At 41.6% G+C, this 25,707-nt stretch overlaps 7 protein-coding genes across 8 annotated transcripts; 3 read left to right on the top strand and 4 right to left on the bottom strand.

Moving 5' to 3' along the window:
* Positions 1-1,123: 1,123 nt before the first annotated feature.
* Positions 1,124-1,814, bottom strand: LOC108619968 (uncharacterized). Its single transcript, XM_018016811.2, has 2 exons — positions 1,345-1,814; positions 1,124-1,279 (listed from the first exon to the last, which is right to left on the bottom strand). Exons 1-2 carry the CDS (start codon positions 1,730-1,732, stop codon positions 1,272-1,274), a joined length of 396 nt encoding a protein of 131 aa, XP_017872300.1. The 5' UTR covers positions 1,733-1,814; the 3' UTR covers positions 1,124-1,271.
* A 1,164-nt stretch (positions 1,815-2,978) lies between these two features.
* Positions 2,979-3,868, bottom strand: LOC108619965 (uncharacterized). Its single transcript, XM_018016808.2, has one exon. It carries the CDS (start codon positions 3,652-3,654, stop codon positions 3,142-3,144), a length of 513 nt encoding a protein of 170 aa, XP_017872297.1. The 5' UTR covers positions 3,655-3,868; the 3' UTR covers positions 2,979-3,141.
* Positions 3,869-4,575: 707 nt separating this feature from the next.
* On the bottom strand, positions 4,576-5,344 carry LOC108619966 (uncharacterized). Its single transcript, XM_018016809.2, has one exon. The coding sequence runs from the start codon at positions 5,177-5,179 to the stop codon at positions 4,688-4,690; it is 492 nt and encodes a 163-aa protein (XP_017872298.1). The 5' UTR covers positions 5,180-5,344; the 3' UTR covers positions 4,576-4,687.
* A 1,513-nt stretch (positions 5,345-6,857) lies between these two features.
* Positions 6,858-7,640, bottom strand: LOC108619963 (uncharacterized). The gene is made up of 2 exons (XM_018016806.2): positions 7,317-7,640; positions 6,858-7,248 (listed from the first exon to the last, which is right to left on the bottom strand). The coding sequence occupies exons 1-2, from the start codon at positions 7,597-7,599 to the stop codon at positions 6,917-6,919; spliced, it is 615 nt and encodes a 204-aa protein (XP_017872295.1). The 5' UTR covers positions 7,600-7,640; the 3' UTR covers positions 6,858-6,916.
* A 3,523-nt stretch (positions 7,641-11,163) lies between these two features.
* LOC108619962 (uncharacterized) lies at positions 11,164-13,485 on the top strand. Its single transcript, XM_018016804.2, has 2 exons — positions 11,164-13,167; positions 13,250-13,485. Exons 1-2 carry the CDS (start codon positions 12,063-12,065, stop codon positions 13,312-13,314), a joined length of 1,170 nt encoding a protein of 389 aa, XP_017872293.1. The 5' UTR covers positions 11,164-12,062; the 3' UTR covers positions 13,315-13,485.
* Positions 13,486-15,895: 2,410 nt separating this feature from the next.
* On the top strand, positions 15,896-18,986 carry LOC108619967 (uncharacterized). 2 transcript variants are annotated; one of them, XM_089475108.1, is made up of 2 exons: positions 15,896-17,079; positions 18,846-18,986. In XM_089475108.1, exons 1-2 carry the CDS (start codon positions 16,687-16,689, stop codon positions 18,894-18,896), a joined length of 444 nt encoding a protein of 147 aa, XP_089331234.1. In that variant the 5' UTR covers positions 15,896-16,686; the 3' UTR covers positions 18,897-18,986. The 2 variants fall into 2 exon arrangements, with proteins under 2 accessions (XP_089331234.1, XP_017872299.2); XM_018016810.2 differs by lacking the exon at positions 18,846-18,986 and adding an exon at positions 17,149-18,162 and having other exon boundaries at positions 16,535-17,079.
* A 763-nt stretch (positions 18,987-19,749) lies between these two features.
* LOC108619969 (uncharacterized) lies at positions 19,750-23,021 on the top strand. Its single transcript, XM_018016812.2, has 2 exons — positions 19,750-19,982; positions 20,060-23,021. The coding sequence occupies exons 1-2, from the start codon at positions 19,754-19,756 to the stop codon at positions 20,074-20,076; spliced, it is 246 nt and encodes an 81-aa protein (XP_017872301.1). The 5' UTR covers positions 19,750-19,753; the 3' UTR covers positions 20,077-23,021.
* The last annotated feature ends 2,686 nt before the right edge of the window (positions 23,022-25,707 follow it).

Raw genomic sequence — 25,707 nt, 5'->3', positions numbered from 1 at the left:
TCAATCTTTAGCTGGCCTGCACCGTCTTTATCGATTAGATGACGAGATATAACGGACAGTAAGTAATTTTTGAGAGATGGATAGAGAAGAGTCCTGGAGAGTTCAGATTTTGCATTTATCGAGCAATTTTGGATCCAGATATATTTCTGCAGTTTGAAATGCCCAAAGACACGCCAGAGATGTCTCTGAATCTAAAATTATTCTTATGAATCGCTGAATCAGATAAGATTCTATTATCTGATTCAGCGATTCTTGAGATTCTGTTGTCTTAATTTTTCTATATACAAATTGTCAATAGATGCAAAGTATAGGCTCCAGAACCTTTATCTGCGTAGGATCATATGTGACCATTTTAAATCCACGTTAGATTCTGTTGGATCCATTATAGATCGATAAAAACTGTTGTTTGCTCTAGGTCTATAACTGTTAGGTAAATGAAAACAACATACGGACAGACGTACGGACGGACAGACGGACAGGGCCAAATCGAATCAGCTCATCGCCCTGATCAAGAATATATATACTTTATGGGATCTGCCACGTCTCCTTCTGGCTGTTACATACATTTAACAAAATCATTATACCCTGATTTCCCGTTATCAATGGGTTCAGGATATAATAATGTCTATTAAATATGCACGCTTTGCAAGTTCTCAGTGATCATCGTTTGTCGACTTTCAGCTAGAGCTTTATACGATAAAGATAAACAAGGTGCAATGATGATCAGAAGATCGATATCATATAAATCATATTTGCTTGTTCTAGTTAGAGATCTTCATCGAAGATTATAATATAATGTAGAGAAAACGCGTTTGGAAGACGGTACTAAGAAATTTACTAAATTGGTTATTCAAGCCATCAACAACCACTGCATATATCATCCGATCCATAAGCGATCTGAAACAGTACTCTTCTGTGAATATATACATACATATATGTACTCTCAAACTACACTTAGCCCCAAATCTGATCCAACAACACCGTACAAAATTAGAAAACTCGATTCATCCTTATCTACCGTCCGTAAGAGTTAACTTCGCATAGCCCAAACGCCAACAGTGCTCTAGCTGCCTTTGATCTTAACGAAGAAATCACGAAGATCATATAAGTAAACAAAAACTAATTTTGATTCAGGTTTTTTTTTCTTATTTTAGAACAAATATCAAAAACAAAATAATATATTGGAGAATGAAAAAAAAAAAAAAGAGAAGGGTTAGCTAAGTCAACAACAAGTAAGTCCTGTATATATGGGATTTGGTCTTGCGTAGTATTTATCCAGCTGAAAGGTAAAAGCAGAAAGCATTTATTGTTTTTGGTGTCAGGATAGTTGCAGTCAGGACTTACCAATGGGTGGAGCGTTGCCCACAATTTCAGCTGGCACGGTTGGCGCAATGGGCGCCAGGGGCACGCGCTCCGTCGGCGCGTCGACTTGGGCGACGAGCGTGCTCTTGGGCGTGGAGGCATCGTCGGTGAGGCGGTGCTTCAGCTCCTTGTACTTCTCGACCACGGAGCTGCCAAGTTCCTTGGCGCCTTCGCCAATCTTGTCGGTGTAGGGCTTGGCCGCATCGGCGACGTCCTCGGCGCCCTGCTTCACCTTGCAGCCGATGCTCTTGAAGAAGTTCTTGAAATCGCTGTCCTCCGGATTTTTGACCTCGTCGCAGTCGGCGGCGCGCGCTTGGCCACTGAGCAGCGCCAGGCAGAGCAGCGCGCAAAAGATGATTGTTGATTTCATTTCGGCGTTTGTTTGTTGCTGGACTGTTCTCCACGAGCTTGGCAATGCGACTGAGCGACGCAAAAACTCGACTCGCAATCGTACGGGGCTGCTTAGATTAGCGGGCTATACCGGTTTATCAGCGTTTCGTGGAACTGCCCCCGGTTGGTCCCGCTCTTCGACAAGCCCTAGCTCCGCTCCGACGTTTACTAATTAATAGACCCGAGAGTTTCGATCGTACACACACATGTCCGTACCTGGCATACATACATACATAAAATCTTGGTTTACTTGGAACGCAAGCCAGGGCTAATCTGTCTTGGCCTCTGCCTCAGAATAATCCCAGCTGACCTATAGCAAATTTGTAGAAATGCGACCGAGACTGAGCGCAGCTAATGAGAGAAACTCAACGATTTCAAAATATTCTTTCACCATTGACTGACCCTGGAACCAATGCGGTAGTTTGAGAAATTGCTTATAGAGTGCCGATCAACGTCAGCTTCGATATTGACTCTAATCAGTTGATCAGGCTATTAGAGACCTCATATACTGCGACTTGTACATCTGATATTATCATTGAATGATCTCCAATTGCCTGAATATGGAATTGGTTGCAAACGGTCCGCCGTAATTGACGAAGTTGAACGGACAGATGCGATAATTGACGCTGTTTAAGACTGGAAACTTCTGTACATATCGAAAATATCAAAGATTTTCGAGACTGTATCTTTAAATACACCCACTCATACATATACGTGGACATAGTATCAAATGATCCGGCGTAAATGATAAAGTTGAACAGAAATACACTAGATGGCGCTGTTTAACAATGGAAACTTCTATACATATCCGAAAGGTTAAAGATTTTCGAGAATATATCTTGAAATATTTGCAAATGTACATGAAATATAAATTTACATATATATGTATGTATGTATGTATGTATGTATGTATGTATGTATTTATGTATGTATGTACGTATGTATGTATAGCTATGAATGAATATGTACAATATGTACACATAGTATGCATACATATTGTATATATGTAGGCACGTATACATATGCATATGTTTATGTATGTATATTTACGATACATAGGTACATATATTATACATATATTATAATGCATTGCCTACAGGGATATTCACAGATAAAAAGAGAATACTTGTTTACAGGGTATCTCTTTGTCGTACACTCGAGACCAGAGTGCACTTACTCATTTATTACACGTTTGTCAAAAAAAAAAAAAAAAAAACACAACAAAATAGAGAAAGAAAATAAAATCATGTTGTGGTTTGTGATTCACACCGTTTGACATCTAAGACTACGAGTACATTTCATTAGCAGTAATCTAAAACTAGATAAATAAATATATGTATGTATATATAAATTGTGTATGTATATGTAAATTCGCTGTGGCAGGCGCGTCTACTTGAGCGGCTCTTGATTTGTAATTTCATTCTCAGCCTCATTGGGAGCGAGGCCGTTCGCTGGCGATTCTGTGGAATGCGTCACCTGTCCAAGCTCCACATCGGCGTCTGCCACAGCGTCGCGCTCCGTGCTCTCAGTGGGCGTGGCTAGGGTCGTGTGCTTGCCGGGATCAGCGCCTGCCGAGGGCTTCCTGTTGGCGACCGTGCTGAGCAGCGAGTCAATCAGATCCCCGAAGCGATTGACGATGCTCAGGCCGACGCGCTTGGCTGTCTCCTCCAGGCGCTTGGCCTCCGTCTCCAGGTCCTCAATCCAGGGCTTGGCCTTCTCCAGCGTGCACTGCACATTGTGCAGAAACTGATTCACCTCGCTGGGCTTGGGCGTCACCTCGACGGACTCCGACGACTTGACACTCGCCTGCCCATCCGATCCGCAGATAATGGGCGCGGCCTGCAGCTGCCCGAGGCAGATCGCCAGCAGGAAAAGCAGCAGCATCCGCGTCTGAGTCATCATTCCAACTGCACCAAAGTTTTCTTTATAGTCGGAAATAATTGCTCTGGCGTCTGGCGTCTGAATTGTGGTGTCTGGCGTGTGGCGTGTGGCGTGTGCAGCAATTGAGACCAAAAACCTGACTGAAACTTGTTTGCAGCCAGCGGCAGCAATGGGCTGCCCAAGCTTGGCTTTCAGCTGCAGATGGGTTACAGATCGGTCGACGGCAAGCTTTTTAAGAAAGTCGTCAAGCCAGTAAGACGCCAGACAAAGCCAACGAGAACTTTCAAATCGGGTGCAATCGACCAGCAAATACGCTGCTCCAGGAATGTTCGAGCAAAGCGAAGATTGGCCGCAAGATCTGCGGAAGGCAGCCAACCTAAGCATATACCGAATATTCATTATAAAATCTTCAGACCATGCTTGGGCCAGAAACCAATATACTCTGCTTGCTGCGAGCCAGTGCACGCAAAGGGAAGTCTGGACTGGGACTGCAAGCAAATACACTCGAGACTCTCAAATTGTTCTTTAGATAGGGTTGGCGACCTCATTTACGATCGACGGGAATGACGAATGGATCTTAAAACAAGCCAGCCAAGCCAAGCAGCTGGCCATGCCAATTGAAGAATATGCTGATGGCGTACCTAATTGGATAAAGACATATCGTGTCTAGCGATAATACGCATAATCAACTCTTTGATTATACTCAATTGTCTAGCTGTAAATGGCTAAAGTGTGGCGGACGCACAAACTACTTTTACTCCCTTAATCCGATAATCGAAAATGCAATTTTGATTACAATATACAACATTGGCACGCTTGCCTACGACTCGACTAGCGAATACTCTGCCCCAGTACTTAGAGATGGCGATGGAAGTAGACCTAAAAGCCGTCTCTCTGTGATATGATATGATACCCATACAGAGAAATAAAAACAATTAGCTCTTTATGTTGCAAAGCGCTTGCTTTTATTTTTACTTAGAAAACAAAACAAAAAATAAAAAAATAATAAACACACAAAAAAAAAAAGAAGAAGCATCGACTTCGAGCGGCTGATTTACTTCCTTAACTTGCTGCAGTTGCCCAAGGCGTCCAGGATGTGTCCGTGTCCGCACTGCTGCTCGCCCTTGAGCAGGTCCGGATTGATGATCTCGACGTTGGCCAGGAAGCCGCGATCTTTGCTCATGTCCTCGGCCGAGTCCTTGGACAGCTTGTCACGGAAGTCGGCGATGCGATCGCTGATGTCGCTGCCCAGGTCCTTGGCGCGCTCGCCCAGCTTCTTGGCGCCCTCCTTGATGTCGGAGCCAAGATCCTTGGCCCTCTCGCCCAGCTTCTTGGCGCCCTTCTTGATCTGGCAGCCGACGCTCTTGAAGAAGTCGCGCACCTCATGCTCCGAGCTGCTGCTGCTGCCCGTCATCTCCGAGAACTTGTCCCCGATCTCGGACAGCACGGCGGGCACCTTCTCCTCGCAGTCCAGCAGATCGGCCTGGCTGTGGGAGAGCCCCAGCAGGAGCACCGTCAGCACACCAATTACAAATAACTGTCGCATGTCGATTTATTTAATTTGAAGAATAGCTGCTATAATCCCGTTGTCGTTAAGTTCCTGAGGCGCCCGTTTCCACACTGAACCCGACAATTGACTGCGCTTGACTGGCTGCGAGCGAGGACTGTCCACGCGTTTTATCTACTGCCTCGGTAGTGGCAGCCGAGGCACAGTAATAACACTATAAATAAAGGCCACAACAACAACAACAGCAACAACAGCCACACCAACAACAATGGCGATCGTATAACAAGTCAGCCCCGTATTTGTGAAAAATTGTCGCCATTTGTTTGTTCGTCTGTTTGATTGTTGCCCAGATGCCTTCGCCTTTCCGCTTAATTCAATTTATTGCCTGACGCCAAGTCGCAGCCGCAGTCGCAGTCGCAGTCAGAGTCGCTTGTTCGCTTTTCTTAATTCACGAGTGCAAATTCAATTACAGACTCTACAGCAACATCAACCTAATAACAATCAAGAGTGCTTCCCGCTTGCCCGATGACTTCCAGCTGCAGCAGCATCCAAATATGCCTACCTGATCTCAAGCGTCCAAATATGCCGTCATATATATACTATAGATTACCTTATCTAAGCTCTCCAAGTCTGAACAAAACAAAAAAGCAAAAACTGTGCACAGCTATGCCAAATCTATTCGCAGCTTAGCCTTTTCTTCGCATCCGTATCTGAACTCTGATAAGGCAGCGCCTCAGACCTGTAGATCATCATATAGAGCGTATCTAGCCTATTCATATCTCTTGGCACACTCACTCAGCGTTTGTTTATGTTCGACGGACTGGGATAATCATCAAATATATCTTTCTACGCTCTGCTGACGCACTCACTTGAGTCCAGTTATGATTTTGTTTATACTAGGCAAGCATGATCAGAGCTACGCACGAACGTTCTATTTGTCACAATCCAGTTTTCAATGCGCTCAACTAGACGCACTTCTCGACAAACCACTGCCCGATTTGATGATACCCTAATCCTGCTTTCTATTATCATTCCACGTACGTATCTAGGAAACTGCGCAGTTTGCGCAGCGGCTGCGTTGCTTCTGTATACAGTGAACTACGGCTAAGTTGGTGATTATGAATCCCAACAAAATTTGATTCATATTTTTAGGATCATATGCAGTACGTATGCACCAAAGCCCCAGGTTCTATTTATATTCATTTATACGTATATGTGAACGTGAACGCCTGGTTCATCAAATGTCATGCATTTCTGTTTACTCACTGTATTTATATTTATTTATTTATTTACATATATGAACACCTGTTTATCAATTTTCATAAATTCTTGTTTACTCACTGTCAAATGGGAGAGCAGAAAAAATAAAAATAAAAATCCAAACAAAAAACAAATTAAAGAATATTTCCTTTATTTGCTATTTGTTCTCCATACTGAGTCAGTGTCTGAGCACTTTGAGTTCCCTCTCTTTTCAATATTGTGATTCTGCTTATCACACGTACAGCCCACTAGTTAAGCGAATCCTAATTTGTGTACATAAAGGTTTCAAGGACTGAAAGCTCTGGGCCATCTTGTAACCGATCGCTTGAGGTGTTCAGAAGCAATTGTAAATTGCAATATTTTATTATTGTATTTATTATTAATTCATCTGAATTCATGATTATATGCAATCCGACAGTTAGATACAAAAATTCACAAATACAAAGACATGATGAAATTCAAGGTGAGCGCATTATATTTATAATTAGGAACAAGAGGTTACTAAGAGGAAGGACCCTATTTGGTCATATCGTTGCCGCCAATGCTGCCGCTGGGATTCGTGTAGTCGGTGATATCCAGACCGAAGTCAGCATCCGGGTCATCAACAACATCCTCGTTATCCTCCTCGTCGTCCCCCTCTAAGACGTACGCGTCTTCCGGCTCTTCGTCGGGCGTCTTATCGATCTCCGTTGAGAGCGTTTCCAGCAATGGTATATCGGTTGTGGTGGTGGTGGTGGTGGTAGTGGTGGTGGTGGTGGGGGTGGGCTTACCGGTGGTAGTTGTGGTTGTTGATGCTGGTGATCTGTCGCCGCGCCAACTGTTGCTTGGCTCACGGTGGAACTTGATGCCTGTCGTGAAAAGAAATGTAAAGGTCAAAAGGCTTCACGGTCAATAGTTGCTCTGGTGACCCACTCACACTGGGGCAATGTGGGCTCAAAGTCGCATCGTATGCGCTTTGTCATTTCGATGTCGTCCAACCACTTGATCTTTTTGGACGGCGGCGTTGGGCGGCGCACGACGTAAATCTCGCGCACCTCGTACACCTCCAGATCCGGATTCACGGCAGACGGACGATGACGTACGTAGCGCTTATACTTGACAGGATTGGGGGGTATATCGGCCGGATATGCCGCCGACTCTAGCAACAGGCTAAAGCCGCAGAGCAGCATTAGACCAAAGAAAGTTGACAGTTTCGCCATTGCTGCAGTATGTGAAGCACTGACTCAAGAACCGCCGCTCGTTGACTTCAATCGACTTGGTTTCCTTATCAAATGAGATGTTGACCACAACAGGGTCCGATAACCCATTGACCCAACGCCGAATTAACAGGCACTGCATACTTTTGGGCTGACGTTTTAATATACATATGCATTTCCAATAACTACAGCAGGTAATTAATTCGACTTGGTGCGATTTGTTGTTTTCTGTTTTCTTTTGGCTTAAAAATGTCAAATAAATCGAGGCAAGTGAATACGAAATACTCCAACTAGGCTCAGGCATAGTTCAAGCTGTCGTGTCCGGAATTAAAGGCAGATTTTGAATTATCAACAAGAAAAAACAAAACTGAAACCCTTGGAAATGGGATATCTGTCTATACAAAACTGCACAAGGCGTATCAGACTATTAAGTACTTGTAGCATTGTCCGAATTTACCAAATATCGAAATCACCAAAAAACACGTTCAGCAACATCCCTTTTTCTCTCTTTCTATGTATCTCTCCCTCTCTCTCTCTTTCTCTCTGTTTCTCTCTATCTCTTTCTGTACCTCGCTGCCTGTCTCTGTCCCACTCTCTAGCTCTCTCTTTATCCCTTTCCAATTATCTCACTCTCTCTCTCTCTCTCTCTCTCGCTCTCTCTCTCTCTGAATCTCTCCCTATCTCTCTCTCTCTCTCTCTCTGAATCTCTCTCTATCTCTCTCTCTGTATCTCTCTCTCTCTCTCTCTCTGTGTCTCTCTCTCTTTCCCTATGTCTATCATTTTCTGTATATCTCACTCTCGCTCTCTCTCTCTCTCTCCTCTCTTTCTCTCACTCTGTCTGCCTCTCTCCTCCCTACTCTCTTCCCATCACTCTACCCCCGTCTCTCCCTTCAACTCTCTCGTTATCACTCCACTACGATTCAATACAATCTTTAAGCCTTAGGCCCACGCTATAAGCTATATTATAATATAGTCATATAAAATGTCAGGAACTCATTTATCGAATATTGATGTTTTAGCAATAAATATGTATGTTGAAATTGCTTTGTCTGAGTCTCGCAGTTCTTAATCATAGATCAAGTCAGCTGCTCTATTATACAACATTTTCATTCAGGGTTCAGCGGCTCTCACATACAATATGTATTTTCAATCAGTATTCAATTTAAGTCAGGGAACTAATAAGTAATATTTTTATATTGAAGCAATTCATTTAGATTTAAAAGTTACTTTACCAAAAGTTAATACCAATAGATTTGATAGGCTGGCGCAAGGTCTATTTATCCTATATGCCCTAGCCCGCTTCAAAGGCTGCAGGGTATATAGAGATTCATTTTAAGTCAAGCGCATCGTGCTGCATTTGTTTTGCAATAGTTTGATCGCATTGCCCAATGTACAGGAAAAGGTACAAGAAATTATCTACTTCCCCAAATCGCATCGCGTTGCACGTCACTGTCAATAGGCAGCGAGTGGGCAGTTGGCTGTCAACGGCGCATTGGAAGGGCATGATGGGCCTGTTCATTAATTTGGCGATCTTTCAGCAGTAGCTGCGCTCACCGGTGTATATTGGGTAGTCTAAAAAGTTTTTTCGTATTTTGCCAATAGATGTCGTTGGCGTCATATATCTCCAGTGCTACAAATCACATGATGTGCACATTATGGTGTTCGATTGGTAGCACTTTAAGCTTCGATTGCCAAAAAAAAAAAAAATGTAATTCAAAGAATTTGAAAAAAGTTACAGCTGTTCAAAAATGAGTGAAAATAAAGAAGAAATTCGCTATATTTTGAAATTTTTGTATAAAAAAGGGAAGAATGCCACGCAAGCCACTAATGAAATTTGTGATGTTTACGGTGACGATGCTCTATCAGTTCGTGTAGCACAACAATGGTTCGCACGCTTCCGTTCAGGAAATTTCGATGTGAAAGATGCACCTCGCTCTGGTCGACCAATCTTTGAAAAAGTCGATGAAATTATGGAAAGGATTGACCAAGACCGTCACATAAGCAGCCATGACATCGCAAATGAACTAAACATTCATCATCAAACGGTTCTGAACCATTTAGAAAAGGCTGGCTACAAAAAAAAGCTCGATGTATGGATACCACATGAATTGTCTGTGAAAAATGTATTGGACAGAATTAACATTTGCGATTCTTTGCTGAAACGAAATGAAATCGAACCATTTCTGAAGAGAATGGTAACAGGGGACGAAAAATGGATCAAATACGACAATAATGTGCGAAAAAGATCATGGTGCAAGAGTGGTGAAGCTCAACAAGTGGTCGCAAAGTCAGGATTGACGGCTCGAAAGGTAATGCTGTGTGTTTGGTGGGATTGGAAAGGAATAATCCACTATGAGCTGCTTCAGCCTGGTCAAACGATTGATTCGACACTTTACTGTGAACAACTGGTGAGATTGAAGCAAGCAATCGAAAAAAAACGGCCAGAACTGATCAAAAGAAAGGGCATCGTATTCCATCAGGACAACGCCTGACCGTACACATCTTTGATGACCTGGCAAAAACTGAGAGAGCTTGGCTGGGAAGTTTTGATGTATCCACCATATAGCCCTGACCTTGCACCTTCGGACTACCATTTATTTCGGTCAATGCAGAACTCCCTTAATGGAGTAAAGTTGGCTTCAAGAGAAGCCTGTGAAAATTACTTGGAGCAGTTTTTCAAAGAGAAACCACGAATGTTTTACACGAATGGAATTATGTCTCTAGTGGAAAAATGGCAAAAGGTGGCCGACCAAAATGGTGCATATTTGATTTAATAAAGTTTATTATAAATATTAAAAAATATGATTTGAAGTTTCACTACAAATACGAAAAGACTTTTTAGACTACCCAATATTATGTAATGGGATTTTGTAACTGGGATGATCAAGTTTGGAGGCTCTAGATAAGCCATGAAAGAAAAAAGTTCCGGCAGTTATCTGCAAATGCCTCATGATTGTTCATTTTCATCATGGGAATCGAAAAACTGATCAGCTTAGGCATATATATAGGATAAAGCCATAAACATATGGGTATATGCTTGATAGCAACCGACTTGGAGGCACCATGACCACAAGGCGAAAATAAGTATTTTTAGGCAAAAGCCAAATCATTATTTTTTTTTTATGCCGTACGACAAGAAATACATTAAGTTTATTGATTATCACTCAATGTTTATTTCGCTAAGCATACTTGATCAGCATTCAAAGTCTTCGCTGTACAATGTATAGATGCACAGTAATAAATGTATACCATATTGACAAGTCAAACATTTTCAATTACAGGGTATGACTATATTTGCAATATACGTATATAATTCACAAATTTTGAAAAATTGAAATGGGTACTCGGATTTTACTTATAAAATATAAATTTTTATATATGTATATGTATTAAATGTGTATGTATGTATATACGTATAGTAGCTTAAGTTCATTAACTTATGAATTTAATAATAGTGCATACAACAATCTCATTCATATTTCTGACAGGGTATAAAGAGCTTTTCATTTGTTGTTTTTTTTTTTTTTTTTCATTTTCATTTTCTTTGTAGAAAACAGCTGCCCCAAGAAGCAAGCCATTGGCATTGTGAGAGAGCGTGGAAGAAGCAAAGTCGCAGCGGCATTAAATTAATGTTGCCCCCGGCTCCTGCTCCACCCACTTGGCCGCATTGGCGACTATAGCATCGCTGCTCCGGCCACTGCTCGGGGGCAGCGATTCGAGCAGTTGGTGGCTGCTTTCGCTGGCGGGCAGACGCGCTTCACACACGAGCACGAGTGTGTGCCGACCAGCTGATCGCACAGAATCGAGAGAGAGGGCAACACTGAGAGCGGGAAGGCACAACGAGCGAATCGGCCGTGAGAGAGAGCGCCGCGTGCGTTGGAGCGAGACGGACAATTCGTTCTCAGTGCTAAAAATATTTGTTTCTTTTTTTTTTTTTTTTGCGCGAATGTGTGTGAGTGTGTACGGTTTTTTTTTTCTTGTTACACAAATTGAATGAAACTGTGTTTGAAGGTGCATTCAAATTTGTAGTGCAGTGTTGTTGTTGTTGTTGTCGAAAGTGGCACACCTAAATGTCACGGGAAGGCAAGCAGCAGCAGCAGGTAGCGGCAGTGAATGCCTACTAAAAATATACCCCACATACTAAGAGCGCAGAGATGAAAGCATCCAAGAACGCGGCGCGTGGGTAGGAGCAAGAAAAAAACAACACAAAGAAGAAACGCCTTTTATTTCATGCACACAGACAAAGAGAGGCGGCAGTTAATACATATACAGAAGGCATACATACAATATAGTATAACTGTTAGCATAGCTGAGATAAACAATAAATTGGCAGCCAGCCAGCCGTAGGGCGGCCAGGAAAAGCGCTTGCGACGTGCTCTCTGGCTGGCGCGTCGCGCAACGGACAGCAAACAGGTGGAATCGTCAACAAAGGCAGCCAGCTGCCAGCGCTGCCTCAGCCAAGAGCAATGTCAAAGCAGCTGCACCAGCAGCTGCAGCAACAGGAACAACTGAATACAGACTCCACGTCCGACTACGAGGAGCAGCAGGAGCTGGACCAGCAGGCGGAGCAGGATGAGTATGACCCGCTGTCCAATCTGCTGCGCCTGCAGCTGCGCAAGCCCAGCCACTGGAACTGGGAGCTGAGCACCTCGCGCAGCTGCAGCAACATAGCACTGCCCCGCATACTGCTCTACGATCACACGGGCGCCCTGCTGGTGAACGCGGATGGGCACAGCGAGCAGACGTACCGGCCCAGCAGCGCGCAGGACTGCAGGCGCAAGCGGGCCTCGAGCAGCCTCAGCAGGAGCCTGCAGCAGGCGCGACTCGCCGGCAGGCTGAATGGCCTCAGCATTGGCGAGGCGACGCCGAGCGAGACGCACTCGACCCTCCGCTCGCCCACGAGGCAGCAGCTGACCGGCAGCTGCATTGAGTTCAGCACCCACGAGCTGCCCGACTGGCAGCCGCTTGAGGTGGGCAGCTCGCGACGCTCGAGCTCGCTGCGCGGCGTGCGGCTGGCGGTGGAGGAGGAGCGGCAGGCCCAGCCGCAGCGCACACAGGAATCGGCGTACCCCACGCCGCCGTCCACCTCGACGCTAACCACTACGGCGAACTCCTCCTCGTCCGGTCCGCGGGAGAAGCGTCGCTACCGACGCTCGCATAGCTCCGGCCAGCACTCGATACTGGAGCGGTTCAGCATGACGCGCGGGCGGCACTCATCGCCCGAGTATGTCCAGGAGCAGGAGCTGGAGCACAGGCCGCGCTATTACCTCTGCAGCAGCAAGGCGGGCACCCTCGTCATCCAGGAGGACAGCTTCAGTCGCGTGCGGCAGCGCCGCCGCCGGCAACGGCACTCCTCCGCCGAGAACGTGCTGTCACCTCAGGGCAAGAGCCCCGCGGATAGCGACGTGCAGGTCACGGCGCACAAGCGTCAACAGTCGCAGCTGCGCTGCCGGCAGGCGCCACCAGTATCATCCGACGAGGACGCCGACGCCGACGCCCACAAGCCATTGGCGAGGCACTCGCGTGGCAGGCGTGGCAAGCGCGCTTGCGGCAAGGATTCGCCGGCGCCAGGTGAGCACTGTTTGGCGCTAGACCTGTCTGTTCTCTGAACAGCTCAACTATTTCCTCTCTCTCTCTCTCTCTTGTTTCCCAGAGCTCATCACGGTCGATCCAGGCAACTGCATCTATAGAGCGGAGCCCTGCGCGACGCAGCGCTGACTCGCGGACGGGATATACAGACACTTATGCTCACGTGAGCGTCGAGACAACTTACTGTTACTTATATATATACATATATATGCGCCACCTCCTGCTTTGTTTTGGTCTTGAAAGCCAACTCTATGTAAATTAATGCAAATAAAAAGAATAGCACACACAGTGAATGGCAAAGCTGCGTATGATCCACGGGCATATCGAAATACCATTACGTATACGCCATGTGCACGTTTAGCGATCTGAATGAACAAAGCAACTATCGAGGCAGTTGGATATGGATGGACATGGCCTGGCCTAATGCTATATAAACAGTTTAACTATCAAGACTTAGGCTTACCTGTTGTACCTGTGTTAGAGCGTTAAAATGAAAAACACTCCACATTTGCCGAATTCAAGATCTTAACTGAACTCTTTATTGCTTAAAATCCTAGTTCTTATATACCTAACAGAGACTCTTAAAACTACTTCCAGTCACTGGAAGGGTGCATTTTCTCACACAAACAAGTGCCCAGATGTTTACTTAAGTGTCCCTTTTTTTGAATCTTTGGGCCCAGGCTCACGTTACATTTACATATATTAGACGCTGCATTGGTCGCTGCAACTAAGGGATGACATATTTATTACTTTGTGTCGGATAACGCGCAGGTTATTCGAGTACTGTCTCTATTTTTATTATTATGTATGTTCATGTTTGAACAACCTGCGATAAACTTGGATTCTCAATGCCAACTCATTATCTGAGTTATAAATTAACAAGTAAGAAAGCTCTAGTCGAGACTGCTCGACTACGAGATCCCCTGAACCCTTGGAGTGTTAGCTATTTCAATAATTTTTCGCGTCTTTCACAAACACGTACGCACACACAGGCATACATACACACACACGCATACAGACACAAACGCATACACACACTCACATACACACACACATACACAAACACATACACACACATACACAAACACATACACACACAAGCACCCACGCATAAACACGCATGGGCTGCAGTGTGCGCTTACTATGAGAACTTAATTGTTAAATAACTTTTTTTATGGACGTACGATCTTCATGAAACTTTCAGATTATGATTATAACATGAATATGCATGTAATTGCCAAAGCACAAGTCTCTAGTATTTGAAATACGCTTTTTACAAAAGTGAAGGTGAGGGGGTGAATTTAAGGGTGGGGGTAAATTTTAACAAAAACCGAAATTGTGTAAATTGCATGTAAGTATACATTAAAAATTTGGAGACTCTAGCAATAAAGGTGTAGAAGATATAATTTTATAACTGGTTTTCGATAAGGTTTTTTATCGATAAAAAAGATTGGGATGAGTTATCGATTTTTAATGATAAACTCGATATCCGCGCTGTAATTACGAACATTTTACAAAAAATTTGAAGTCTCTAGCTCTTATATCTTCGGAAATCGACGCGTTCAAACATACGGACAGACGGACAGACGGACGGACGGACAGACGGACAGACGGACAGACGGACAGACGGACAGACAGACAGACGGACAGGGCCAAATCAACTCAGCTCGTCACCCTGATCAAGAATATATATACTTTGTGGGGTCTGCCACGCCTCCTTCTGCCTGTTACATACATTTCAACAAAACCATTATACCCTGATTTCCCATTTTCAATGGGTTCAGGGTATAATAATCTAAGCTTGGCTGTCATTATAATTACTAAATAAGGTCACAAGTCAGAAAGAGTCTTACATTATAGATATGCCAAGATTTAATGCTCTTATTTATATTATAGTTGACTCAATCTCTCGCAGATAATCTTACACTGCAATGTTCTTAAGCCTATATCCCTAGATAGCAACATTGCTATGATGTTCTATTTAGTTCAGATGCTGAGATAAATTCCAACTTTCTTAAAATCTAACGTGTCAAAAGGCTTTCAGATTTTTCAACTGTGTTAAATATCTACATATTGTATATGATTGCCAGAAAATTTCTATGCTATGCAGAGATATCTATGATCAAATGCTCTTCTTCTTCAGTCCTCAAATCAAAAGAAACTCAACCCGTTCGAGGCAGAAACATATTTCATGTATACCCTCTACATAGCTAGCTATATATACATATACTACCCAACTAGTATATTAGTATTATTATTACGAATGAAATACAATTTATACCACTGGGCAACAATATGTGCAAAACAAAGCTTTTTATTAGACATTATAATTTAAGTGACTTTTCAACACATTCTCAAAGTGAAATTCAATGTCCGTTTTGCTGTCTGTCTGTCCGTTCATTCGCCCGTTCATATGAACGAAAACCATTTCGTCACCAATGGGGCTAGATACTTTAAATTTGGTATGTATATTCCCATGGGTACATTCGTCTATATAGAATGTGAATATTTCAATATTAAGTGCTTCTCAAATCGGACAAATATCCGGAAAATATAATATTCTGTTTTTTTTTTTTTTTTTTTTTTTTTTTTAATTCGCTCAAAAGGTTGATAGTACTAGATAGTAGGCGTGGCATACAATTAAAAATTCGACAGCTATTTTGCGACTCTAACTAAAGATGTTAGGGGAATCTTATACATGTATGTCACGATCATTAGGGGCGTGGCGAATGTAAAAGACATATCTTATATCTTATGAATGATTGTGAGGTCTGTTAGAGCTATAGAATATTATAAAAGTATATACTTATATATCAGGCAATGATTTGACTGTAAAGCGCAAAACTTAAGTTACTGCAGACTCCTTTCCAACTACTTTACCAAAAGAGATTCCATTGTCGATGACCGCGAATGGGTATTGTGCAGTCGGTAGAGCTCGCTCGCAACATTCTCACATGGTATCTTAATTAATTTCTTAACTCCCAATAAAAACTTATTACAAGTGTAGCAACAAAACATGCATAAACAGAAGAGCAGCGTTTGTTTTCTCAGCCGTACTGTCCCCCAATTTCAAATGCTGCAGCAACAGCTGTCGCCGCAGTTCGCTGTGAATCGAATAGAATTATGTGCCGCAAAGTATGCAATCATATCGAAATAATCAATTGCGCAGTGTCTTAGCTGACGGCGGATTTCTAATCAGCGCTGACAAAAACAGAAGCGTGGCCAACGAGTCCAACCGACTGCACGATGCGCTGCTAGGCTCAATACTCATGACAGCCAATCAGTTGCAGCTTTCGAGCAGACATCCCACCCTAGCAGCACTCCGATTTAGCTCGGAAACAGTGAGCATCAGCGGTAGCTCTGCTCGACTCTCGTTTTAGTTTGCAGCTTTCATGTCGTGTGAGGGCAAGCTAATACAGCCTGCTTGGATTAGCTGAACAGCGCATAGAGAGTGTTTTCTTAACTGTAAACAGACTGATAAGCGAATGGGCGAATGGGCGAATGGGCGAAGGGAGCGCAAAAGGCGACGCGACGGAGAGGCGAGCACACAGATTAAGCGTGTCAGCAGCAAGGTTCATATCGAATCTGGATTCTGGGTGCGTGCTAAACGGTGGTCAGACAGCGACGTGCTGGCTTAAGAGAACGAAGATGTTGTTGCGCTCGGGACTTCTGTGGCGGCTGGCCGTGCTGGGCGTGCTCTGGGCAGCGCTGATGCTGTGCCAGCTGCGTGGCAGTGCAGCGCGCGTGATCTACTTCAATGCGCTGAGCAGCAATGAGAGCTTGGCGGCCCGGAACGACAGCCTGGATGCCGTGGGCAGGGGCATGCTGTTCGAGTCACGGCGGATGGGCTGCAGGCGTGGATACATGTACGATCATCACAATCGCTGCCGCCGGGTAAGTGAGGCCACCGGCCGTGTGAATATTCGAATTTCCGTGAATTGACTCGCTCGGTGCCGATTGCAGATTGTGTAGCGACCTTTGGACTGGGGCTCGTTACCTTATCGCTTATCCAGAACTCATTAACGTTTAACAAATACATTATGTTTATACAATATATTAAAAAAAAGAAGACGTCACAAGACAACCGCCAGCCCATATTTGTCATGATGAAATTACGCGAAATTTCACGAACTGCGCTAGACACTCCATAGATACCAATGCAGATACAAAATACACGACTACAAGATACAGTGTTCCTAGATAAAGGGAGCAACCGCACGGCGCTGACTCAGTCGTGCGCTTTCGAATCGATAATGGAGCATTTGCCTGCCACTGGCTCGATCACATTTTTGGAAATTTCGACTCATGTTGTCATAGCAGCTGCTCTGTGACGTAGCCGGGGGCTTTCTAGGAAAGCCATGAGGCAACCACTGCAGTTGATTACACAGATCGTGGCCCAGCGAGTCATGCTGCCGGCGGTGTTTTTGGCCCACAATATGGGCCCAATAAATCGTGAACGTCTGCCAGCGATGATCCCCTCTAATATAGCTCAGTTCGCTCACTCTGCTTTACATTGTATAAGGTTCATACATATATGGTTATGTGGAAAACATATCTCCAAGTGCTGATTGCTGCTTAACTTGCTGTCTGTTGACTGGTCAGCCGATCGGAAACAAAAACAAGTTAATGTAAGCTAGTTGGAATTAGTCGTCTAACGAATACCCTAGACTAGCATGGCGCTCTTTAATGTTAAGCAATTTTTCCATAAATGTGAATACGTTTTTCCTGCAATATTATAAGTAAACATAGCCAATTAGTTTATTACATTACATTCACATATATTTCAATTTTCGCCCTTCAAATTTACAGCCCCGAAACTTAATTGATAATGATTTCTCTACATAAGCGATTATATTTTCAACAAAAATTACATTTCTATACTTATAATTATGCACATTGTTTTTCGTGAATTTTGTAGTTTATCTTTCATAATATTATACTCAATTACTTTGCTCAATAAATTAAATTAAAATTTAATCAATTACTTCTGCTTACTTCTTGGTAAAATTGCGAGATTTTTTATTTTCAATAAATGTCTTTAGAGACACAATGGAATAGAAATTAGCTTTTTTAAGTATCCAATGGAAACGCTGAATGGGCTGATTGAAATGTTGTCGCATTGCCATAATTATCGTTTCTATTTAAGAGCCGCCGCAATCTTTGTATCTTCTGCAGGGTATCTTGAAGTCGACAGCCCAAGGCTCAAGCAAGAAATTTTGCAACTTATATTAACGATTCTAAACAATCTAGATAAAATATATATATTTATAGTTGACATTATTCACAGACAATTAAACACATACTATACCAATAAAATTTCATTCATCAATACTGCGCTCATCGCTATCATCTATCGCTATCTTATATATGTTTATACATATGTTCTGGGCGACAGGTGATCGAATTCGTATTGACTAATAAGCAATACGTTGCAATGCTTTTCGGACTTTAACTATATGCTAAACTCAAACGGTAAATGGTATTTATATTTAGTTCAAATACGACTTTACTTAAGAGTTTAATTAATATATACAAAATTTAATTAAAGTAATTACTTGCAATTAACAAAGTATTTTTCATCTGTATATTCAATTTCATATAACACGAAATGGCATTACAATTTTAATTTAACAAAAATATTGGAATTTTACGAATTTTAGGAAAAAAAAAATTACACTCGGAATATAGATGTGAATTCCTATTTGATCTGAATACATATCTGCTTTTTAACTCACGTGATAGAGTCTAAGGTGCAGGGTATTGCATCTTCGGCACTCTGGCTTCTCCTTCTTCTCTTGCGATCTACAAGTGGATAGAAGCTCTTACTAAAAAATAGGTATTAGCTCATATACTATTTTCGAGGATCTGCTCGATTGGAGCGATGCCAAATGGTTTTATATTTAGAAGCGCTGCCGCACGTTCCGTGCAATATATCAATTAATTCTAATGATAAGCTTCGTTTCTTTGTACCGATATCTAAACTGGAGTTGGGCTTCGCGCGCTGATTTTAATGTCACGTTGAATATTTGTTAAGTACGTAAAGCAAGGCAAAGCAAAGTAAAGCAAAGCAAGACATTCAATTACCCAGATTGCGAATGACATAGTAGCGGCTCTCAGATAAGATTCGCCCATACAGGGTGCTGCCCACAGTCACTCAGTCAGTGGTGTAGCCTGTATAGTTTATCAAGACAGAGACGGATACGGAGACGGAGACGGAGTCGAAGACGACGCCAATGCTCGGCTGGCAGGCAGAGGCCACTTTTACTTAAGAACTGCTTGCCCAAATCGTATATAATCAGTTAATTGACGGCGTTGGAGCGTATAACTCGGTTGCTACCAGACCAGGCCTACTAGAGCTCCAGCCCCCAATAGCGATTACACAATTTCACATTCTCACGAAAGTGCAACCAACGAGAGAGAGATAGAGAGAAATACAGTGAGAGAGAGAGAGAGAACAAGAGTTGAACACAGAAAGCAAAAGGGAGTGAGTGCATTGTCACGAGAGAGTGATCAAAATTGATAGAGAGAGAGAGAGCTAGAGAGCCATCAGTAAAGAGAGAACGATATCATGATGCTGCATCGCATCCATCAATTGCTTCTGTACGCGCTGTGTCTACTCTTCGTGGTCGTGTTGTGTGCTCCAGCACCAAGTGAATCGCGCCGTGTGATCTTCTTCGCGCCACCCGGCATCGCCCGGGGCCAGATACTGGCCACGCACGGCCTGGAGAAGCCCTGCCAGAAGTGCCACATGAGAGACCATCGGGGCAACTGTCGGCGTCTAATATCGTACAGTTCAGGTGTGTATTGAGGCCCAGGCCAATGGCCCAGTGTCTTATCTCGAGTGTGCTCAACTCTCTGCTTTTGCCTCTTTCAGATGGCTCGCACTGTTGACATCGCGACCGGATATCGTCGAGCGCTATCAACTGAATCTCCAACTCTCTCAGAAACTAAACATAAACGTCATCAAAATCTATTTATTCGCGTTCAGTGCACTATTTATTACATTACTTTCACACCCTACGTTTACCTACCCCAAAGACAGTTTTATGGATGTCTAACAGTTTTTTTGTTTTTTTTGTTTTTTTTTTGCTTATTACTTAAATAGCTTCTAATGATATATGTACTTACCATGTGACAACATTACATTTTATTAATGGAATTTAAATAACACAAAAAATGGTTATCCATTAAAAAAAAAAAAAAAAACTTATTTTTCGTGGCGATTTTTATTCTCTAAGCATGATTGAAAATGGGTATTAGGAATGTAGTGGTATTGTGGAAATCTTTGTAACAGGCATTTGTGGCAGATCACATAAACTGTATACATATTGTAGAATATCTAGCCATCCAAAAAGACATCCATCCGTATTGATGCGAAAGTCTCAAAAACCAAAAATAGCTAGAGCATTACAATTTCAAAAAAAAAAATTTGTGCCGCTTCGAGTACTGTAGAGTCCTGTGATGAATCAAAAATTTTGAATATTAGAGGTTTTTAATATTTGCTCATTTCAGTATAGTTTCCTGGCATACATTCATGCATGAAGCTGAACATGATTCCAAGATCAGATCTGTGTCAGGGTAACTTATAGTCGGGCTTAAATTTAGGGAGGTGATCATAAAGTTCATAGTTCAATCAGTGGTCTTCGGAAAAGATTTCTTTTGATTTCTTCCGGAGAAGAGAACATATTATCTCGACAGCCATCTAAATCAACTCTATCAGAAACTATAAAACAGCCGACTTTGAATATTTTCACCAAGTCAAATCAAAGCTTTTCTGATAAACAAAAACTAGACCAAGCAATATCCCTTTTGTTAGAGCTGACTTAAATACGGATTATATCTAAAGATCCCCATGCCCCACTTTACATTTTTGAAGATATCTTCATGGCTAATTATGTACGTATTACACCTTACCGACCATATCAATTCGAGCCACGATAGCTTACATCGTATTGAAGAAGTCGGTCGGAAAAAGCCTTTGTATTTAAGTGGTACCAGTAAGCTCTTTGTTTACATGGGAATTAGCTATATTTTGCGTGGAAGTAAAAAGACATTGAACCGCACCAGTGGAGAGAAGGATAGATGAACGTCGTTTGGCTAACCTTATATAAAAACAAGTAAGAAAGCTCTAGTCGAGACTGCTCGACTACGAGATCCCCTGAACCCTTGGAGTGCTAGCTATTTCAATAATTTTTCGCGTCTTTCAGCTTACACAAGAAACACACACACATACACAAACACATACACACACATGCACCCACGCATAAACACGCATGGGCTGCAGTGTGCGCTTACTATGAGAACTTAATTGTTTAATAAATTTTTTTTACGATCTTCATGAAACTTTCAGATTATGATTATAACATGAATATGCATGTAATTGCCAAAGCACAAGTCTCTAGTATTTGAAATACGCGTTTTACAAAAGTGAGGGTGAGGGGGTGAATTTAAAGGTGGGGGTAAATTTTAACAAAAACCGAAATTGTATAAATTGCATATAAGCATATATAAAAAATTTGGAGACTCTAGCAATAAAGGTGTAGAAGATAAAATTTTATAACTGGTTTTCGATAAGGTTTTTTATCGATAAAAAAAGATCGGGATGAGTTATCGAATTTTAATGATAAACTCGATATCCGCGCTGTAATTACGAACATTTTACAAAAAATTTGAAGTCTCTAGCTCTTATATCTTCGGAAATCGACGCGTTCAAACATACGGACAGACGGACAGACGGACAGACAGACAGACGGACAGGGCCAAATCAACTCAGCTCGTCACCCTGATCAAGAATATATATACTTTGTGGGGTCTGCCACGCCTCCTTCTGCCTGTTACATACATTTCAACAAAACCATTATACCCTGATTTCCCATTTTCAATGGGTTCAGGGTATAATAAAAACAAGTAAGAAAACTCTAGTCGAGAGTGCTCGACTAGATACTACCCTGAACCCAACAAATAAAAATGCTCATTTAGTATGGCTGAAATTTCAATTTCGATGTATTTAAAAATATAAATAAAATACCAAACTCATTTAATAAAATATAAAAATATTTTGAAATAATTAAAAAAAAATTAACATCAGTTGCATCGATCGGGATTCGAACCGCGACTCCTCGATCGAGCGTCATGCTGCTAACACACTAGGCCACCTCACTCCTGCTAGTGGCGCTGGCAAAACTCAAATAGATTCACTGCTGCAGCGCCATCTACCAAAATTAAATGAAACTAACTGCTGATGTGATTCTAAGAATCTGCTAGAATAACCAAACTATTAAAAACGCACATAAAGTATAGTTAAAATTTCAATTTCGGTGTATTTAAAAATATAAATTAAATAGAAAACGTATTTATGAAAATATAAAAATATTTTGAAACAATTAAAAAAAAAAAAACATCAGTGTTGCACCGATCGGGATTCGAACCGCGACTTCTTGATCGAGCGTCATGCACCTAACACACTAGGCCACCCCACTCCTGCTGGTGGCGCTGGCAAAACTCAAATAGATTCACTGCTGCTGCGCCATCTACCAAAACTAAACGAAACTAACAGCTGATGTGATGTTTTTGTTGTAGCTGCTGCACGTGCGTTTGTTAATTGGCCAAATATTTGATTATTTTTTATTAATTTTTGACTGAACGGAATTTAATGAAACTTTCAGCATATGATCTACATATTATATTGAATATTTGAGAAATTTGAAAAAAGAAAAATCATTCACAATTAGCTATAGAGGCACCTGATTTGAACTTGAATGTTTTTACTCGATAAAAACATAACGGGATGATTTATCGAATTTTAAAAGCAAACTCGACGTCCGCGCTGTATATACGGTCATTTTAAAAAAAAATTCAAGTCTCTAGCTCTTATATCTTCGGAAATCGACGCGTTCAAACATACGGACAGACGGACAGACGGACAGACGGACGGACGGACAGACGGACAGACGGACAGACGGACAGACAGACAGACGGACAGGGCTAAATCGACTCAGCTCGTCGCCCTGATCAAGAATATATATACTTTGTGGGGTCTGCCACGCCTCCTTCTGCCTGTTACATACATTTCAACAAAACCATTATACCCTGATTTCCCATTTTCAATGGGTTCAGGGTATAAAAAAAAAAAACAATAAAGAAACGAATGGATAAACTGGCATATCAGCATTTTATCAGATATGAAGAGAAAAGAATAGCTGAGCATTCGATTCTCCCAGGGTTTATGATTGTTTAGATTTTAATGTGAGCAAGAGATTCTTTTGAAAAGACTTTTAAGACCGATCAATCCACACCGTCAAAAAACCGTTAATTATATATATAGTAAATATATTATAGTAAGTTTTAGATCTATGTCCTTGTTTAATTAGTAATAGGAGTATATGTATTAGCATTGTTGGAAAAAAAAAAAATTGAAGGTGGACTCTGAAAATTTACAATAAGCAGATTATGACCTACATCTAAAAATTTTTTAAAATGGCATTGGGGTATGGGACATAAGACAATTCTGCATCGACTTCATTAATTTTTTATACCCTGAACCCATTGAAAATGGGAAATCAGGGTATAATGGTTTTGTTGAAATGTATGTAACAGGCAGAAGGAGGCGTGGCAGACCCCACAAAGTATATATATTCTTGATCAGGGTGACGAGCTGAGTTGATTTGGCCCTGTCCGTCTGTCTGTCTGTCCGTCTGTCCGTCCGTCCGTCCGTCCGTCTGTCCGTCTGTCCGTATGTTTGAACGCGCCGATTTCCGAAGATATAAGAGCTAGAGACTTCAAATTTTTTGTAAAATGTTCGTAATTACAGCGCGGATATCGAGTTTATCATTAAAAATCGATAACTCATCCCAATCTTTTTTTATCGATAAAAAACCTTATCGAAAACCAGTTATAAAATTATATCTTCTACACCTTTGTTGCTAGAGTCTCAAAATTTTTAATGTATACTTATATGCAATTTATACAATTTCGGTTTTTGTTAAAATTTACCCCCCACCTTTAAATTCACCCCCTCACCCTCACTTTTGTAAAAAGCGTATTTCAAATACTAGAGACTTGTGCTTTAGCAATTACATGCATATCCATGTTATAATCATAATCTGAAAGTTTCATGAAGATCGTACGTCCATAAAAAAAGTTATTAAACAATTAAGTTCTCATAGTAAGCGCACACTGCAGCCCATGCGTGTTTATGCGTGGGTGCTTGTGTGTGTATGTGTGTGTATGTGTTTGTGTATGTGTGTGTGTATGTGAGTGTGTGTATGCGTTTGTGTCTGTATGCGTGTGTGTGTATGTATGCCTGTGTGTGCGTACGTGTTTGTGAAAGACGCGAAAAATTATTGAAATAGCTAACACTCCAAGGGTTCAGGGGATCTCGTAGTCGAGCAGTCTCGACTAGAGCTTTCTTACTTGTTTTATTATAATCATGTTTTAATAACTTGAAATTTTCGTATAGATTTGCAATAAATATAGATATAAACCTTACAGACCAAGTTACGCCCTCTGGGGCGGGAGTATCTACATATATCTTTAAATTTGATCTATATTTATATTCGACAGCTTAAAAGAGATAATATGTATATATAGATAGTCATCTGAACTATATGAAATGGGAAAGCAACAAAATATTGATAATGTTTTGATTTAAATGATGTTATAATTTATTTTTTGTAAGTCGGTACAAGACAATAAGAAATATGTCGATAGTTTTGAATATAAAAATATTGAATTTTAATTCAATATAACCTGCTCATCGTGGCAGCTCCATTTTCCGGATCTCTTGTACCCACATTCTTGAGTAAATGGAGAATACATAAGACTCATTGCTATCATCAGTCTTGGCTCGGTTATTTGCTATTTATTGAATTTTATCAGCGTAGAGCAAGATGCTGGAAGATTTTGTTGATTTCCACCTTTTTATGAAAGATTATCAAATGTCAAAGTACTCAAATCTAGTCAAGGAAAGTGTTGCGAAAAAGAACATATCTTACACACACTAACCAACGGTTATTTCAGCTTAGCACGCAACAAAAAACGTTTAAGAAAATCTTTATTATGCGATAAAGCAAGAAAGCGATTCAGAATCGATTACAGCGATTACATGTAAGCGATTCAAGCGATTAAATGTAAATCTGCATGCAGAGCTCTCTCGCACATTGTCGCTCAACATTATCGCATCGCTTATCGCGTCCACTCTGACATCATTTATATATATATATATATATATATATATATATATATATATGCATTTAGGGTTATTAAGAAGAAACAAATTTAAACTTATACAAATAAAATATCTGATTCCCAATAAAGTATTTAATTTATAACAAGTAAGAACGCTCTAGTCGAGACTGCTCGACTACGGGATCCCCTGAACCCTTCGAGCAATAGCTATTTCAATAATTTTTCTTTCTGCTTACACAAGACACAGGCACACACACACAAGCACACACACACACGTCTAAACACACTGCATGCATTTGCCAAAGCACAAGTTTCTAGTTTTTATACCCTGAACCC

The sequence above is a fragment of the Drosophila arizonae genome, chromosome X (genome assembly GCF_054131065.1).
Source record: "Drosophila arizonae isolate 15081-1271.41 chromosome X, UAZ_ARI_1.0, whole genome shotgun sequence".
NCBI classification, from domain to species: domain Eukaryota; kingdom Metazoa; phylum Arthropoda; class Insecta; order Diptera; family Drosophilidae; genus Drosophila; species Drosophila arizonae.
This window is presented reverse-complemented; position numbering and strand designations above follow the sequence as displayed.